General features: G+C 41.9%; 1 protein-coding gene across 2 annotated transcripts in view; it reads left to right on the top strand.

The window, feature by feature from the left end:
- The window catches only part of fam193a (family with sequence similarity 193 member A), a 30,483-nt gene extending 14,234 nt beyond the window's left edge, over window positions 1-16,249 (top strand). For both annotated transcript variants that reach the window (XM_060873148.1, XM_060873149.1), the window contains 17 exons: window positions 703-827; window positions 926-1,073; window positions 4,661-4,735; window positions 4,833-4,910; window positions 5,049-5,167; window positions 5,604-5,858; window positions 6,031-6,178; window positions 7,931-8,074; window positions 8,306-8,572; window positions 9,122-9,341; window positions 9,510-9,749; window positions 9,845-10,127; window positions 12,147-12,327; window positions 12,429-12,653; window positions 13,014-13,863; window positions 15,090-15,171; window positions 15,266-16,249. In XM_060873148.1, coding sequence (XP_060729131.1) covers window positions 703-827; window positions 926-1,073; window positions 4,661-4,735; window positions 4,833-4,910; window positions 5,049-5,167; window positions 5,604-5,858; window positions 6,031-6,178; window positions 7,931-8,074; window positions 8,306-8,572; window positions 9,122-9,341; window positions 9,510-9,749; window positions 9,845-10,127; window positions 12,147-12,327; window positions 12,429-12,653; window positions 13,014-13,863; window positions 15,090-15,171; window positions 15,266-15,359 — 3,534 coding nt within the window. In that variant the 3' untranslated portion in view covers window positions 15,360-16,249. The remainder of the gene's footprint in view (window positions 1-702; window positions 828-925; window positions 1,074-4,660; window positions 4,736-4,832; window positions 4,911-5,048; window positions 5,168-5,603; window positions 5,859-6,030; window positions 6,179-7,930; window positions 8,075-8,305; window positions 8,573-9,121; window positions 9,342-9,509; window positions 9,750-9,844; window positions 10,128-12,146; window positions 12,328-12,428; window positions 12,654-13,013; window positions 13,864-15,089; window positions 15,172-15,265) is intronic.
- Window positions 16,250-16,674: the final 425 nt, after the last annotated feature.

Genomic DNA, 16,674 nt, shown 5'->3' on the forward strand with positions numbered 1-16,674 from the left:
AACTTTACAGTCACTGTTACAAACTTTACAGCATGCAAGATTGTCATTATTTTTAACGCTTATAAGACAGGGGGACACTTTCGTGTAGTCTGGCGTAAAATGTGTCTTATACTTTGTTTTTTTTTGGGGCACTCTCCCTCTGCCGTGCGCCATGATGGTGTAAAATGTGTCTTATACTGTGGTCAATATGCGGGAGACTCTTGGAACTTTCGGGAGACTTGGGATGTCTGAATTTGTATGGTCCTGTTAGTCAGAAAAAAACATGAACATGATGAGTAGGATATGTGGCTTTGCATGGTTAGATGACGTACAGCTCTTATCACTTAGGGTGTACTCACTTTTGTTTCCAGCTATTTTGACAATTATGGCTGTATGTTAAGTTATTTTCAGTGGACAGTAAATCTATACAAGCAGCACATTGACTACTCTCAAATATATCCAAATTTCATTCCTGTAGTTTTGTCCCTTGAAGATCTACTACAATGGATGCTGAAATGTGAGGGGTGTACTCACTTTTGTGAGATACCGTATGTTCTCATACGTGCGCGTCCGATCTATGTCTGATCTATGTACATGTAATGCGCCATTGTGAGCTACAGACTATACCAGTTTAGACAACAGAATTATTTGTGTCCCTCTCTCTAAACCTCCACTCTATTCAAACAAGGAGATTTCATTATCGTGACAATTGTTGTGCTGCAGGAGAACGAGCACCTTAAGAAGTTCCAGGTGACGTGGGAGCTCCACAACAAGCACCTGTTTGAGAGCCTGGTGTTCTCCGAGCCCATTCTGCACAGCAGCCTGCCAGCTCTCGTTGCCCAGCTCAAGTACGTTCTGCTTGTACACTGCTGACTCAGATGCCTAGTGTGTGTTTATTCAGTCTGTTATATTACATTAGTGTCAAGCCTCCGTTTCTGTGTTCCAGGCAGGGCACGGCGTCCCACGACTCGTACAGCGAGGACATGTACAAGGCACTGCTAGACAGTCTACACGCCCTCGAGCAGGAGATGAAGGCCGTAGCAGTGGAATGGATGGAGTGCAGAAAGAGGATAGATGACTACGTGGACGAGCAGGTGGAGCACTTTAGCACTTCTTGTTTTTGATAGGAGGCAGAACAGTTTTCTTTGTTTAGCATGCTAAAGCAGGTCATGGTTACTTCTAGGTAGTACTTTGCAAATCATAATAATAAGGTAATTTCCTGCCTCTGCATGTTGTACAATTAGAAAGGAAAAGCACGCGTGCAGGTTTGATGGAGCAGGTAAATCTAATTTTAAAAAACTGATGTATATGTGCACTTTTAGGGCCTTTTTACACCTGGTCACTTCATGTGTTTTCTCTGATCCGATAGCTATCTGATTTGTTAAAACTGTTCCATTTACATTAGGCCACATAAATGCGTCTCGGCGAATCGGATATCAATCCGAACTTTCTACTCCCGCCCAAAATGCTAATATATTTTACCTCATTTCCAGGGTAACAGAAATGGAACACGCTTTGGTGTATGCGGTTTTCAGAATGCAATCGAAAGTAAGACGAAAAACTTGTTACGACGGTTATGCTACAAAAAACAGCATTTACTGTTTGCTGCATTTTCGCATTTTAAGACTCAACGAGACTCCTGGGTGAAAGATCACCTGCGAGTGACGTACTTCCGTTTGGGAGGAGTATAGCGCTGACGTATGTGGCTTGAACAACCACATTCATTTACACCTGTCCAGTTTCATCTGAAATGCGTCCCAGACCACCTCCTGAAGTGGTTTGTACCATCGGATTTATATCCGTCTCGAAAACGTTACTGAGGGCATTTAGACCTGGTCTTTTTACGATCGGATAGCTATCTGATCACAGAAAACGCATGAAGTGACCAGGTGTAAAAACCCCCTTATAGTCGCAAGACTGAGTGTCTACTAGTTCTGTTCTCTTATAATAAACTATTAACTTTCGTGTAAAAGTTTGGACAGAAATTGCAGTACAATAACATCAACCGACGAAAGCAAGTAACGTTAACGACCTGCTAGTTAGCAGACAGTAGTATTAGCAACAAGCTAGACTATGGACAATACCGAGTCACATTAACAACAAGCTATCTGCCTAACTTTAGTGAAACTCCTAATGTTGATTATCTTCTCTTAATATACAGTACAGTCTGTATATTAACCGTCTATTATCAAAAGACAATACTTCTATAAACACATTTAAAGGTAGAGACGAGGAAGCTGTTCAGTGTCAGTGGCCATGCCGCTTTGACATCATGAGATAATCAAGGTAGGTACTGGTAGGTGAGAAAAAACTTGTTTGAAAATTTGAAAATATGTTGTCGGATGGGCTTTTACTGTTTGTAATCACCGAATTGCAAATTCATTTACATTTATTGGGCAGATGTCATAATCCAGTATGACTTGCAGTTATAGCATACTGACAGCTCATTTATACACTTAAGTGCTAAGGCCTTGTTCAAGACCCCAACAGTGGCCAGTTGGTGGTCCTAAGATTTTAATCCTATTAGTAGTCCAGTGGCTTAACCACTGAGCTACCACTTACACCTTCGCCATGAACAAGCATTAGTCCATACTGACCGCATCATCAGCTCTGTTTTAGGGAGGTGCGATAAGTTACAGTAATCATCTCTATTTTAAGTTTTAAAACTATACTGTGGTCAATGAAGCAGACGATCCAACAAAGGCTATTTGTAAACTTTGCAAGAAAACAAAAAGGAAACTCTCTACTCTCATATCCAAGCACACCATCCTAGAGAATCATTTACTCTGGAACCTAGCTTCACAATGGTTCACCTGAGTCAGCACCGTAGTGTAGCTACCATTACAGCGGGAGGATCATGTTTTCACTTTTCCAAGCAAAAACGCCACTATCGCTTCCCCCATGCAGAAACCAAACCTTCGATGGGTCAGATTTGTAATGTCGCTCTCGACGGATAATCTTGTTTCAAACTCGTTTTAGTGTACTTCGGAGGTCGGAGTTCAGCTTTTCATCATGTTTGAGCTACAAAATGGGAAAGAGCATGGATACCTTCATGCTTGTCTTTTGTCAGTAACAAGCTGGCCAGATCACCGCGATGATCCTTTTTCTCAGAAATGAGCGCCGTAACGTCAGCGCTTTAGATTTAGCAAGCGAATCTGTCGATCGATCTAAACGCAGGTTAAGAAGTGCTACTTTGTTTACTCCCGACGCTCTGAGCAGCCTCGATTTATTTTGACGTCAAATGCAGGAATTTCCGAGACGAACGGGTAGTTTCTTTGTTTTTTCTTGTTCAGAGTAGGGCTGGGCGATATGGCTGAAAACTGTATCACAATATCAGTGTTTCATATCGGTTGATATCGATAATTATTGATATTTTTATGACCCATATAAAATAAGGACCAGGAGAAAAATGTATTACATTTAAACATTTTTATTTTAAACTTAACCTTCCTCTGATCGTAATCCCTCAGTTATTAAGACAGAAATGTCAACAACCAGGAAAACTCAAATAATTAAAATGTAAACATAAGTCTAAAGTCACAATGAACACTTAACAATTATCTCTTAACATTTAAGGTGCAAAATGAAAGAAAATGTAAGAAATGCTTAATAAAGTGTAATAAAATAGTGCAAAGTGTTAAATATAAACATAGTGAAACCTGAGAATTTAGTGCAAGTTTAGTGCTAGGAAGTTCACTAGCTGTTCACCTTCTGGTGAATAAAGTGTTTTAAAATATGTGCAGTGTTTTGTAAACATAAATAAAACTTAGGTAGACTGAGATACATCTGTAACCTGATAACAAACCCGATACACTACAGTAACATTGTTTGAAATTTAAACCTGTAGAAATATGGAAAAAGTAGCTGACTTTTCCTCTTTTATTTACAATTTCCTCGCTCGCTGCGGCTCGTTTTCTGCTTATCAGTCGCCGGTTACTGAAGAGGGATCCGGCAGACCAGCACGAGACAACGATATGGCGCAACCAAACGTGATACTGTTACATGATTGGCTGTTAGCGTGTCACTCCCTACATTGCTAGGTGACCAGAGAGCGTGTGCCTTTGTTAATGCAACCAAACTTGCTTCGCAACCTCTGTTTCCTTCCGACGAAGAATAAAAAATATCTAACGTTTTATCGAACACGGTTTTTTTAATATCGATCACGTGTCTATCGCGATACATATCGTTATCGTTTTATCGCCCAGCCCTAGTTCAGAGATCAGGAATAACACTGCTTGAGAACTGCTGCCGTAATCATTGAGACTCTTGTTGTCCGTCGTGCCGCATTCTCCACCCCTGCAGAGGTGAAATCCCAGTTCATATCTTTCACTGCAGCATGATTTCATAAGACGCAGCGCAGCAGAGAGAAAAGTGAGACTCGGGCAGCCGTTCTATGGTGTGGGAGATGATCTGTTTAGTGTGACTGTTTCTAGTGATTAGTAAGACTGGTTTTTAATGAACAAGGCGAGATTTATACAGTTAGGAGCAATATGGACCGTCTGGATGATTGTAGATTATGTAGCAGTTATTTAGACTCAAATTGTAAAAGTTTAAATAAATAAAATAATTTATCTTTTTCCCTGAATTAGCTGCTTAATTCAGTATTTACTTCGGTCTGTCAAATAAATACGAGCCACTGTTCATCTTATATTTCATCGATTTACCTTCTCTGTTTTTCCAGTTGCTTTTCAAAGTGGAAGGGCAAAACCTCACAAATCAGCGCACTGAGCCACACAAGTCTCTAATCAGTAAAAACGTAAGTCTGTTCATTTGGTGCGTCTTCATTCATTATTTCTTTTGTATGTCTGTTTGTTGGTCCGTGAGCAAAACATTTCCTCCTTCTTTTATGACAGATGTCTTTAAGAACTAAGCAGCGGATGCTTAAAGAAGACGGAGAGATCTTCAAACAGAGAAGGTTCTTTGAGGAGCAGGTAAATCTAGACCTTCTTGCTTAGATTGCTGAAATTCACAGGTTTTCAACCTTCATGCAGACAGATACTGTGACCTAAAAAGAAATTGCTCGTAACAATAATAATATTTACACAAATATGATGAACTATTTGTACCAGTTCCTACAGAACAGTAAGAAGTCTTTAGCAGGAGACAACACCTTCACAGACACGGTCAAGCAGATGCTGTCGTCTCGGCTCAGCATTCCAGACTGTCCCAACTGCAACTATCGCAGAAGGTGAAGTTTACCCTCGTCACCTGTAGGGCGTGAAGTCTAGGGAACTACAACTATATAACTTTCTTTTTCTTTCTTTCTTTCTTTCTTTCTTTCTTTCTTTCTTTCTTTCTAACTCCCCCTTTCTTTCTCTTTCTTTCTTTCTCTTTCTTTCTTTCTTTCTTTCTTTCTTTCTTTCTTTTTCTTTCTTTCTTTTTCTTTCTTTCTTTCTTCCTTTCTTTCTTTCTTTCTTTCTTTCTTTCTTTCTTTCTTTCTTTCTTTCTTTCTTTCTTTCTTTCTTTCTTTCTTTCTTTCTTTCTTTCTTTCTTTCTAACTCCCCCCTCTTTCTTTCTTTCTTTCTTTCTTTCTTTCTTTCTAACTCCCCCCTCTTTCTTTCTTTCTTTCTTTCTTTCTTTCTTTCTTTCACTCACACCGTCCTGTCTGTCTGTCTGATCACCAGGTGCACATGTGACGATTGCAGCCTGTCTCACATCCTCACGTGCGGTATCATGGATGCCCCTGTAGGGGAGGAGCTTCACCTAAAGCTTCCACTGCAGGCGGAGTCTCCTCGAGATTACCTGTCCGAGGTTCATCCTCCAAGCATGTCTTCAGGAAGCTCTGGCTCCGCCTCTGGGTCTGGTTCCGCCTCCAGTTCACCAATCACTGTCCAACAGCACCCGCGTCTCCTCCTGCCCCAGGATGGAGCTCCCACATTGTGAGTCACTGAGGACTACTTAGCCGTTCAGTGCTGGTGCTGTTCAAGTAGAAAGTGTTTTTATTTCTCATTTACCAAGCGGTTTCCAGTGAACAGCACGTCAGGACATTTTATTAGCAGGTTGTCCTTGTAGAAAGTTACTTGCTTTCATCACTTCCTCTACTCCATTTAGTGTCAGCGACGATGACGACGACGACGAAGTGCCTGCGCTACCATCCATCTACCCCCTGAGCAGGTACGAGGATGCCAGCGTAGTGGCGACCATGAATGGCCTGCACGCTCAGCTCAACGGAGGAGAGAACACGGTGCTCAAACATGAGGTGGGTCTCTTGCCGAGCTATTCCCCCTTACACCACAAACTGAACACCAGTGAAAACTTTCTACTTCTCTTGACACGTAGTATACACAACACTATTAACATTAAGAGCTGCACACACACATCTATAACATCAACAAAAAAAACACCGACGGTGGTTAGTAAGTCGATTGTTGTAGCTCTATATTCGTGCTTTCTGCCTAAAGTGACACTCAAGCACTGCTCCATAGAGCGCTGCTGAAATTGTAATCTGCAATTAAATGTTTTTGATCAAACTTCATTAACAAATATATCATCAGTAACGTGATCTCTTGGAGCACTTACAGCATATTCACCATATAGCACCTTACATTTTGAACAAATGAGCAACTGAGGGTTGAGGGCCTTGTTCAGGGGCCCAGCTGTGGCGGACATGTGGACCTGGGATTCAATCTTAAAACCTTCCGATTGGTAGTCAATAGAAAACGCTTCTTCACATGCTTTAATGAAACCCTGAAACAGTTACAGGTTTGTTACTGTTGCATGTACGTGCAATCGACGGTCCCTTTTAGTCACGTCAGCATCTCCAGGGGTGACACAGTTTACTTACCAGATTTGTCGGACGTCCATCCGAGATTCTTTGCAAGAACAAGTAGTTGACTGTTTGTAGGATTTTTATTTTTATATCCAGGGTAACAGAAATGGAACACGCTTTGGTGTATGCGGTTTTCAGAATGCAATCAAAAAGAAGACGAAAAAACTTGTTACGACAGTTATGCTACAAAAACCAGCATTTACTGTTTGCTGCATTTTCGCATTTTAAGACCAAACGAGACGCCTGGGTGAAAGATCACTTGCGAGTGACGTACTTCCGTTTGGGAGGAGTATAGCGCCGACGTATGTGGCTTGAACAACCACATTCATTTACACCTGTCCAGTTTCATCTGAAATGCGTCCCAGACCACCTCCTGAAGTGGTTTGAACCATCGGATTTATATCCGTCTCGAAACCGTTTCGGAGGGCATTTAGACCTGGTCTTTTTACCATCAGATAGCTATCTGATCACAGAAAACACATGAAGTGACCAGGTGTAAAAACCCCCTTAGAAATGTGGGCGCTTCCCCGTAATATAAAAGTTATTCATAAAACATCTTAACCCTTAAAAGCTCAAATGTGTTAGTAGTGGTGAGGACTTTTAAGAGGAATAAGAGTTTCTTCATCAGAGGAGAAAATGGCTGAAAGGTGAAGAGGGAGAAGAAATGCATTTCTGCTCTGCGTCGGAGATGTTTACATTTGTTACATTTATTACATACAGATGTTAGAACATCTCTAATATGATCGGTCACAAACGTAATCCCTACACGATACAGTCTCAAATATCTTAACATAAAGACAAAGTGAAGGTTTATAATAGACCAGGTTTTAGAAGCGCTCCTATTTATTTATTCATTTTTTCTTTATTGGACAACCAATCACAGTCTTCCAAAGAATGTGTGGTTACAGGTTAAGCCCCGCCTCCTCTCTAAGATAAAAGTTGTTGTATTTTCCTTGCTCAGAGTTGCCCTAAGATAAGAGTCCTAATTGAAGCTAACTAAGTAGCTCTCTCAGATCATTCTTAGAATTTTTATGAATACAGGCCCAAGTTTCTACTGATTCAAAAGGAAAAGGACCAGGATCTGTCTTTCCTTGTGACCTGATATTTATTTATTTATTTACATTTTTAGTGTCTTACATTCTTATAATTTGTTGTAACTACTTTTGCCTTCCTGTCTGCTAGTCACCGCGAAGGAGCAGCAGCAGTTCCTCTGAGGGAGATGAGGAGGAAGTGGAGGGTGAGAGCAGCACTCAGTGTTCAGGCCAGCAGGGGGAGCTCTTGTGTGTGAAGAGAGACAGTCCTCCTCCTTCCTACACACATGCACAGGTAAAGCAAATAATAAACAACTGTCAACACCGTGCCCTGGTTATGAGAGTGTTTTAAGGATTTTATTGAAGTGTGCTGTGTGAGGTCATCAGTACAGAACACACATTCAGCCCTCTTTGATTTATGTATTTATATATTTATCATCACATACTTGGCCAGTAGATGTGGCATATAAATGTAGGCCTGGATGTATACTACACTGTGTGTGTGTCTGTGTGTTTCCATGTTTAGGTGGAGCAGGTACAGCACCCATGTGAGTGTCACGTGTGTAACCAGGGCAGCATGGACGTTGGTACAGCAGGACTGGACACCTCCGCTCTGCCTCCTCGGCACCTTCACACGGCACCCCATCAGTTTTTCACAGACAAGGCTCCAGCTCACCCTGCGCTCCACCTCTACCCACACATCCACGGCCACCTGCCCATGCACAACCTGCCCCATCTGCCCCGGCCGCTGCTGCCCACACTGTACTCCAGCCCTCCCCTCACACACAGCAAGGTCAGACACTCACATAACACCACACACACACACACACACACACACACAGCCATCATTTATATGGTCGGTTGTCAGTTTAAGTTTATCCTTTAAAACCTAAATACAGACAGACTTAGTTCATAAATAAAGTCATGCAATATCTGTGCAGCTCGAAGCTGCTCATTTAAAGCTTCAGTCAATACATTTAACAAAAAGTTTGTACACACACACACACACACACAGATGTATTGCTGCAGTGTCATCTCTCTACCAGCAGGTGCTCCATTTCCCAGCGTTTCTGCTCTCTGAAGCAGTAAACAGGAGCTCTTTTCTTTCCTTATATGAAAATCTTATCTTTTTTTTTAAATCAAGTTAAAAACTGACCCCCAGATAGAAAGAAATGTTGTACTTTTTTTAACTGATTAATTCATGACATTTCCTTTTGGGGATTTTACAGGTGTGAGAAATACATTTTGAGTATATTAGTAGACAGTTTAGTAGTAATAGGTTGCTTGTGTGTGTGTGTGTGTGTGTGTGTGTGCATGTGCATGCAACACGTGTGTGCTGTAGACTCTTCCACCAGCACCGGTATCCAATCACACAGGAGTGAAGCATCAGCAGATGTTTAGCCCGGCTCTGCCCGAACACGTGTACCAAAGCTGCTTCAGCGGTGGAGCTGCAGACTGGAGCGCCTCTCTCTCTTGTCCCTCACTCAAATTCGAGAACCTGTGGGACACGCACATGATGAAGAACTGGAACCCGAGTGTACTGCTTCAGGAGCCGCTACCCGGTGACCATCTTTTTTTCCCCCCTCCTCGATATGTCTCACTTCATTTATGCTACATAAGAGCAGACAAGCCTAAAACAAATAGCCCTATTCACATTTGTCTTATTCATCTCCATTTTAAAGACCACCACAGGTTCTATTCCTATTGACACATTCTTTTTTTCTTCTTAGGATTAGACTCCGCCTCCCACACGTCTGGCTCTTCGTCCCTCCCGGCTCCCGAAGGAAAGGAGAAGAAGAGCTTCCCACAGAAGAAGAAGTGTATGTTCAACTACCAAGATGCCTTCATGGAGGCGGGGGAGGTGGTGATGGCTACGTCGTCGGCCATCTCCTCGGTCTCCAGCACCGCCACCACTGTCCAGTCCAGTAACAATCACATCCACACTTCAGCTAAAAGAGCCGCTGCACTCGGTACATCACTTAGTCATCACTTAACTGTAGATCTCTGCCTTAATAAAGTCACTGTGAGTTTATTCTTAGCGTTGTGCACTTTTTTTTTGTCTCAGGTGAAGTATTCCACAATATAGTTAAAGAGGACCACATACAGTCCGGCCCTATCGCTCCTCGAAACAGCCCCACAGGGTTAGTGTCTCTGCCCCCCTTCAGCAGTGCCACCCACCCTCCTGTCCCCAGCACACATCTCCCGAGCATGGCCTCTCAGCCCTTAATGAAGTCTGCAGCTCCAGTGCCGGGTTTCCTAGATGCCCACCAGACGCTGTGTGTGCCCGGTTTGGAGCAGCCGCCTATGCCGTCTGAGGGGCCCATTAGCGGGCCCAGCAGTGTGTGCAGGTCAGTGTGCAGTTTCACCAGTGACTGATCTATGTTACTGCAAACGCAGTGGTGTAGTTCTGTATTAGTAAACATTTGAAATGTAAACATTAGGACAAGAATTTAGTTGTAAACTTTTTGGTACCATCACGACCTACGAGTACTCTGACGAGCTCGCAGGAGGCCAGTAGCCTTTGTGTGATCTGCACAATTATACTAGGGCTGAAACAACGATTCATTACGTATCACGTAAATACTTTGTTGTGCATCGAAGCAGTGTTTACATTCATCTCCAATTATGGTGGCACGTGGTGAAGTTTTGGAGAAGTTATTGGAGTAGCGCTGATGTAAACTGAAGACTACCTAGAGACTATGATAACAGTAGTGTTAATTTTGTCAGACGAGATGAGACGAAATATGTTCGTCAACAATCTTTTTTTTCATGACTAAGACGAGACGATGACAAGACTGCACCACTGTCCAAAAACGCTGACTAAGACTAAATTAACATGCATTAAAAAAAAGATGAGACGAAAATGTTTTGTATAAAATAAAAACTAAGATAAAATCTCTCTTCATTTTCGTCTACAATTGTCTCTGCTTTTTCATCAGCTGTTACGCCTTTAAAATATTCAGAACGAGTTCGCGGCTTCGCGCTGTTTAGTGTGTGCGTAGAAACAATTCGTCTGAGCGCAAGACCACCCCTGGTCTAGTCAGGCTTTTTGTGTTGAATTATATTTCCTGTCGCTGCACAGGCTCTTTAATTGTACATGACAGCTTATGTCCCGATGACCGGTCTTTGCATTGTGATTAAAAGCAGTATCAATAAAGTAAAAAATGTGATGTGCAGTCAAGTTCGAGTGAAACATGTGAAACACTTTTTTTACTGAAATGTTTATCAGTAATAATCTCAGTAATAATGTGTTCTTTTAAAAAAAGATTAAAATTGTTTTGACTAAAACTAGACTAAAATTAAAAGACTTTTAGTTGACTAAAACTTGACTAACCAAAAAAGATATGTGAATGACTAAATATGACTAAAACTAACAAGGACATTTGGCACAAGACTAAGACTAAGACTAAATTAAAAATAGGTGACGAAATTAACACTAGCTAACAGCTAGTCTAGCAACACCTGTTTTAGGTCCTTGTGTAAGTTGTAAACAGTGGGTTTATGTACATATAACCATGTAAAACTAAATGTAGGTTTCTATTACCGGTGCACTGTACATCAGCGTAAGCAACCTTCTACAGATAAATGTTGGAAGTGCATTTCCAGTTGCTATCAGCAAGTGCCACTGAAGTAAACACTATCATATTCTGTTAGTAATTACTTTAGATAAACACCACCTTTCCTTACAAGGCCTACACTGGAATAATCTTAACTTTTGATGCCAGGCAAAAGATCAAGTTTAAAATGATCTCTTTATTAGTAGATTTTTAATGTAAAATAAGTAGTAATGTATGAGTATCTCTTTCAGAAAAAAATTATATGTATGTGTATATATATATATATATATATATATGTGTGTGTGTGTGTGTGTGTGTGTGTGTGTGTGTATATATATAATTATAAATATATAATTTATTTATTTTTTTTCCTGATGAAATATAATCATGCTTACACTCTTTCACTCTTTTCACTGTAATACCTATTAAAATGTACACCTTTAATACTGAGAAGTTTGGTATTTTGACAGTTTGTTATTAATTGCTGATTTAGTTATTTAATTATTACTGAACATTTTAATTACTAAAACATCCTATAATATATAACTTATTTTATTTTGGGCAAATGTTATGTTGGAATCTATGTTAGTATTTGTATTTATACTAGATGGGTTTGGATACTAGAACACTTTTTTTATGTTGGGACATTTTTATTTTTAAAATAAATAAATATTTGAATAAAAAGTACAAATGTACATATAGTGTGTGTTGTCATTTGGGACGCAGCTTAAATCTAAAGTTACGCTTCAATATACTCAAATAATCAGTGGTTTAATTGACAATGCTGTGCTGTGTGTGTGTTTGTGGCAGTGATCCGGACTGCGAGGGTCACCGGTGCGAGGGAGGCGGAGCCTACGAGCACCAGGCCTATGATGAGAGTCCGGACGAGGACAGCAGCTCAGAACACAGCTCGTCCACCTCCACCTCCACCAATCAGAAAGAAGGAAAATATTGTGACTGCTGCTACTGTGAATTTTTTGGCCATGGAGGGGTGAGGGAGCGTTCTCATTCCACTTACACGATCAGAATTTTTATTTTTATTAATTATTAATTTTCCTGTTTTTCTTTTCCTATCTTTCCTTTGTCACACAGCCCCCTGCAGCTCCCACTAGTAGAAACTATGCAGAGATGCGAGAGAAGCTCCGCCTGCGCCTCACCAAGCGCAAAGAGGAACAGCCCAAGAAGGAAGAGCTGGAACGAGAGGGGATGGAGGACCACCGCAAAGTAGAGGATCTACTGCAGTTCATCAACAGCGGCGGCAACAAACCTGCCTCCAGCGCCAAAGCAGCCAAACGTGCGCGTCACAAGCAGAAAAAGGTAATAAAAAAATGCAAATAAAAACAGACTGACAAATAATAAATCAATCGCTCTCACCATTGTGAAGTCAAAACCATTTACTTTATAAAGCGAATGTAAATGTTTGTTTTCTGCAGCAAAATTGCAGCTGTTAAATGAATGAATTAAAAATGAAAAATGCAAGCAAGTGCAGCTGTTAAATGTTGCAAACGTACTGCAAATAAATCTAATAAAACTCAATGAAACAGCGACAAAAGTGGAAAACCGAATCATTCTGACCGCATGTCCCTTATTCATATAGAGCTTTGCTCTGAATAACTAACATTTTCCTAACACATGTTCCTAGCACAGAATAATATTTGACGTACATTTGCATTTCAGCTAGAGGAAAAAGCACGCCTAGAGGCGGAGGCACGAGAGCGGGATGTGCAGCAGCAGCTTCCGGAGGCACAGCAGAGGCGCCAGGAGGAAGAGGAAGAAGCGCTCAGGCAGGAGCTGCTCCGTCTGAAGGAGATGCAGCACCTCCACAACTCCACCTCTAACACATCCACCTCCAAGAAGAAAAAGAGGGAAAACAAAGCCAAAGAAGCTCCGACAGCAACAGTCAAGCCTGAAACACTGTTTCCGTTACCCGCTCCCACTAACAACCCCCAACCTCTCCGCCAGAGTGCACAGAACGTTCTGGAGAACATGCAGAACGGCAAAACGCATCTGCTGCACGGCCTCATCCGCCTCAAAGAGCCCGTTAAAGAGCTTGCACCTTTACCCCAAGCCAAAATCGGCCCATCAAGCCCGAGACGTAGCAAAGAAAAGCCTGCTGAAATCCCACCCTCTCTTCCCAACGGCACCCTGCCGCACTTAGAACCCCCCATCGCCAGGCCCAAATCCAAACACCAATCCAACGGCACCTCCAGAACCAACGTCGAGGCAGGAAAACGGCCGCTCGACACGCCTCGAGTAACAGAACTCGCGTCCAAATCGGCCCCATCGCACACAGAGGGTAAAATGAAAGCCAGGACGGCTGAGGAGCAGCTCGCTGACACCAAGAGGGACGAGAGGACGAACGGAAAGAAGCAGCTAAACGGTGCGAAGGAGGAGAGGAACTCACCCGTAATGGAGCCTCCAGCCGTCGAGCAGAACGGGAAAGCCGTGCCAGCGGAGTCTCCACAACCCAAAAGCAAGGCCAAGAAGAACAAGAAGAAGAAGGCAGACAAGATGAATAACTCCATAGGTAAGTAACACAGACAGCAGCGAAAGCAGTGGTGTGGATTCTGTTTTCTGAATATGTAGCTTTATATGACAGTCACACAAATCCGATTGGTCAAACACCAGGAGTGTTAAAACCCTTTCCATTTAAAACTGACCTCACCGGGACGTTTCAGTGTGTGTATTGCTCCACTCATCTGTGTTCAACACTTCCTAGTACGAAAGTAGAGTCAGCGACATCACCAGCTAACATGGCAAACGCAGTACTTTTCAGGAATGTACAGGGTTCCCACGCGTCCTGGAAAACCTGGAAATCCTGGAAAATTAATGACCAATGTTCCAGTCCTGGAAAACACATGGAAAATGAGAGAAAACATAAACTGTTCTGAAAAAAATCTTGTTGTCCTGGAAAATTATTATTTTTAAATGTTCTTGATCATTTAAAGAACAATTTACAACTGGTCGAAACAATTAACGTTAGTAACAGAAAGCGCTCTGTTCAGGGACGCTGAGTTTTGACGGGTTTTTGTTATGCTGTTTAATCTCGCTGTGACGGATGACGCTGTCTTGTGTTGGTGGTTTCAGGTGTTAGGAATGGTTTAAGTGCTCGAATGTTTTCAGCAAATGGTGACGGGTAAGCAGGTTATATTAACCTTGTTAATCTGAATATCATGTGCAAGGGGAATGCACAGCAAACTAAAGCATGCATGACGGCATTGGCCTGAGAAAGGAAAGGGTATTAATATGTGCCGTCTTTTTATTTTAAATTGTCTTTAAAAGTATAGTTAAGTAATCGCCATTTTTTTTTTTGCTAAATTTGAAATGTCCTGGAAAAGTCCTGGAAAATGATCTCTGAAAAAGAGTGGGAACCCTGATGTAGCTTTTCACATTTATGTCACATTTATTTATGTTACGAGACAATGGATCAACCTGACATCAGAGCAGGAACGATTGTAATAAGACACAAACGGAAAAAGAAAGAAATAATATAGTAGTATTACATAAAGAGAATAGAATAGAAGTCTTTATTGTGTCACATATACAACTCAGCACAGTAAAAATCCTTTCTTCTCATATCCCATCTTGTGGAGGTTGGGGTCAGAGCACAGGGTCAGCTATGACGCAGTGCCCCTGGAGCAGAAAGGGCTAAGGGCCTTGTTCAGGGGTCCAACAGTGCTGGGGCTTGTAGGTGTTAGTCAGTCAGTGTGTTGTATTTGATAGTAGTAACCAGCGTGTGTGCTGCATTTACAGACGACGTGTTCCTGCCCAAGGACATCGACCTGGACAGCGTCGATATGGACGAGACGGAGCGCGAGGTGGAATGCTTTAAAAGGTACGTGTTTTAATCTCACTTACAGACTTATAGATCCGAGTCAGCGATAACGATTAACGAGGTTTTTATTTGTGCCCTCTTCATCTCTGCTTAGGTTCTGCTTGGACTCTGCTCGACAGACGAGACAGAGGCTGTCCATCAACTGGTCCAACTTTAGCTTGAAAAAGGCCACATTTGTGGCTCACTAACGAGAGGACGAGATGAGATCCTCCTTCTGAGAGGATCAGGATTCGATCAGTGATCCTTCTCTCTCTCTCTCTATCTCTCTCCCTCCCCTCTCACCAGGCTGACTGCTGATCCCAGTGCTGCTACGCTCCAAACAACCGCTCCTCCGACCTACATTACCCACAATGCCTTGCCTTGTCCTTGTCGCTGTACATTTCCTCAAGAGAATCAAGACACTCGGCAGTACTTTAGAGAGGAGGAGAGGGGAAAAAAAGGACAGACAGAAAAAAAGACAACCACCACTAAATGCCACTCTACCGTTCTTATTTTTTTCTGTTTCCAATATCTCCGAGTTGGCTGTTGCTCCTCCTATCGAATATCCTCCACGTGTGTTTGGACGGAGGCCGCGTGAAAACAGGGGGGGGGGAATAAGTGAAGAAACAGAGCCTTTTATTCCTATTGTTTGTGGATACGAACAGATTTTGCACTTCATTACACATAGCTGAGAAGGGAACGAGACTAGGACACTTAAGCTCCCTTCCCTAGGCTACTTGGTCCACACCAGGAAGATGGCTAATACTTGACCGATTGTTCTTGTTGGTTTATTCAGTTCCATTAAACAACTGTTCCGTAAAGTGTTAGGTTTTTTTTTTTTCTTTTTCAAGTTCTCTCTCTCTCTTTTTCTCTCTTCCCCCCCTTTCTCTCTTTTTTTTCATTCATCCTGTAGCCAGCTTGTATCAGACTACTTTCAGAATCGAATTGAAAGAAAAGAACAATACTCACACTATCGATCTGTTATAGAGTGTATATTGTATTAACACTGAAGCCTGACTGGCTACTTTTTAACATATTGTTAAGTAATATTAAAAATCTTGTCTTTCTTTTTTGAAAGATGGAATACAGTGGAATGGCAGGGCTACGTGTCTGTGTGCTTCTTTCCTTTCGTTGCCTCGTCCTCAATCGGCGATCAGACGAATTTACAGCAGCAGAAAAGGCGGAGCTACGCTGTTAAGCGGAAGGCTGAGAGGTTAAAACCCTCTGCCGCTGCAGCACCATCAAGAACGGAAGAGGTTTCATTTATTTATTTATTTATTTGATGTTTATTTGCACCAGAGCTCTGATTACAGTCACTCAATAGAGTACTGTCAGCACTTCCTGTTAAACCCTAGTGCTGAGCAGTTCTCCGTTCTGATTGGTCAGAAGGTTTATGTTCTGATACGTTATTGTTTCTGTAGTAACATCTCATGCGCAGGTACATGTAATACAAACCTAATAATAAACAGATTTTCAACATATTACTATCAACGATGAGGCGTTTAATGAACGGATTCGGTTCAA

This window comes from Tachysurus vachellii, chromosome 6 (genome assembly GCF_030014155.1).
Source record: "Tachysurus vachellii isolate PV-2020 chromosome 6, HZAU_Pvac_v1, whole genome shotgun sequence".
Lineage (NCBI taxonomy): Eukaryota > Metazoa > Chordata > Actinopteri > Siluriformes > Bagridae > Tachysurus > Tachysurus vachellii.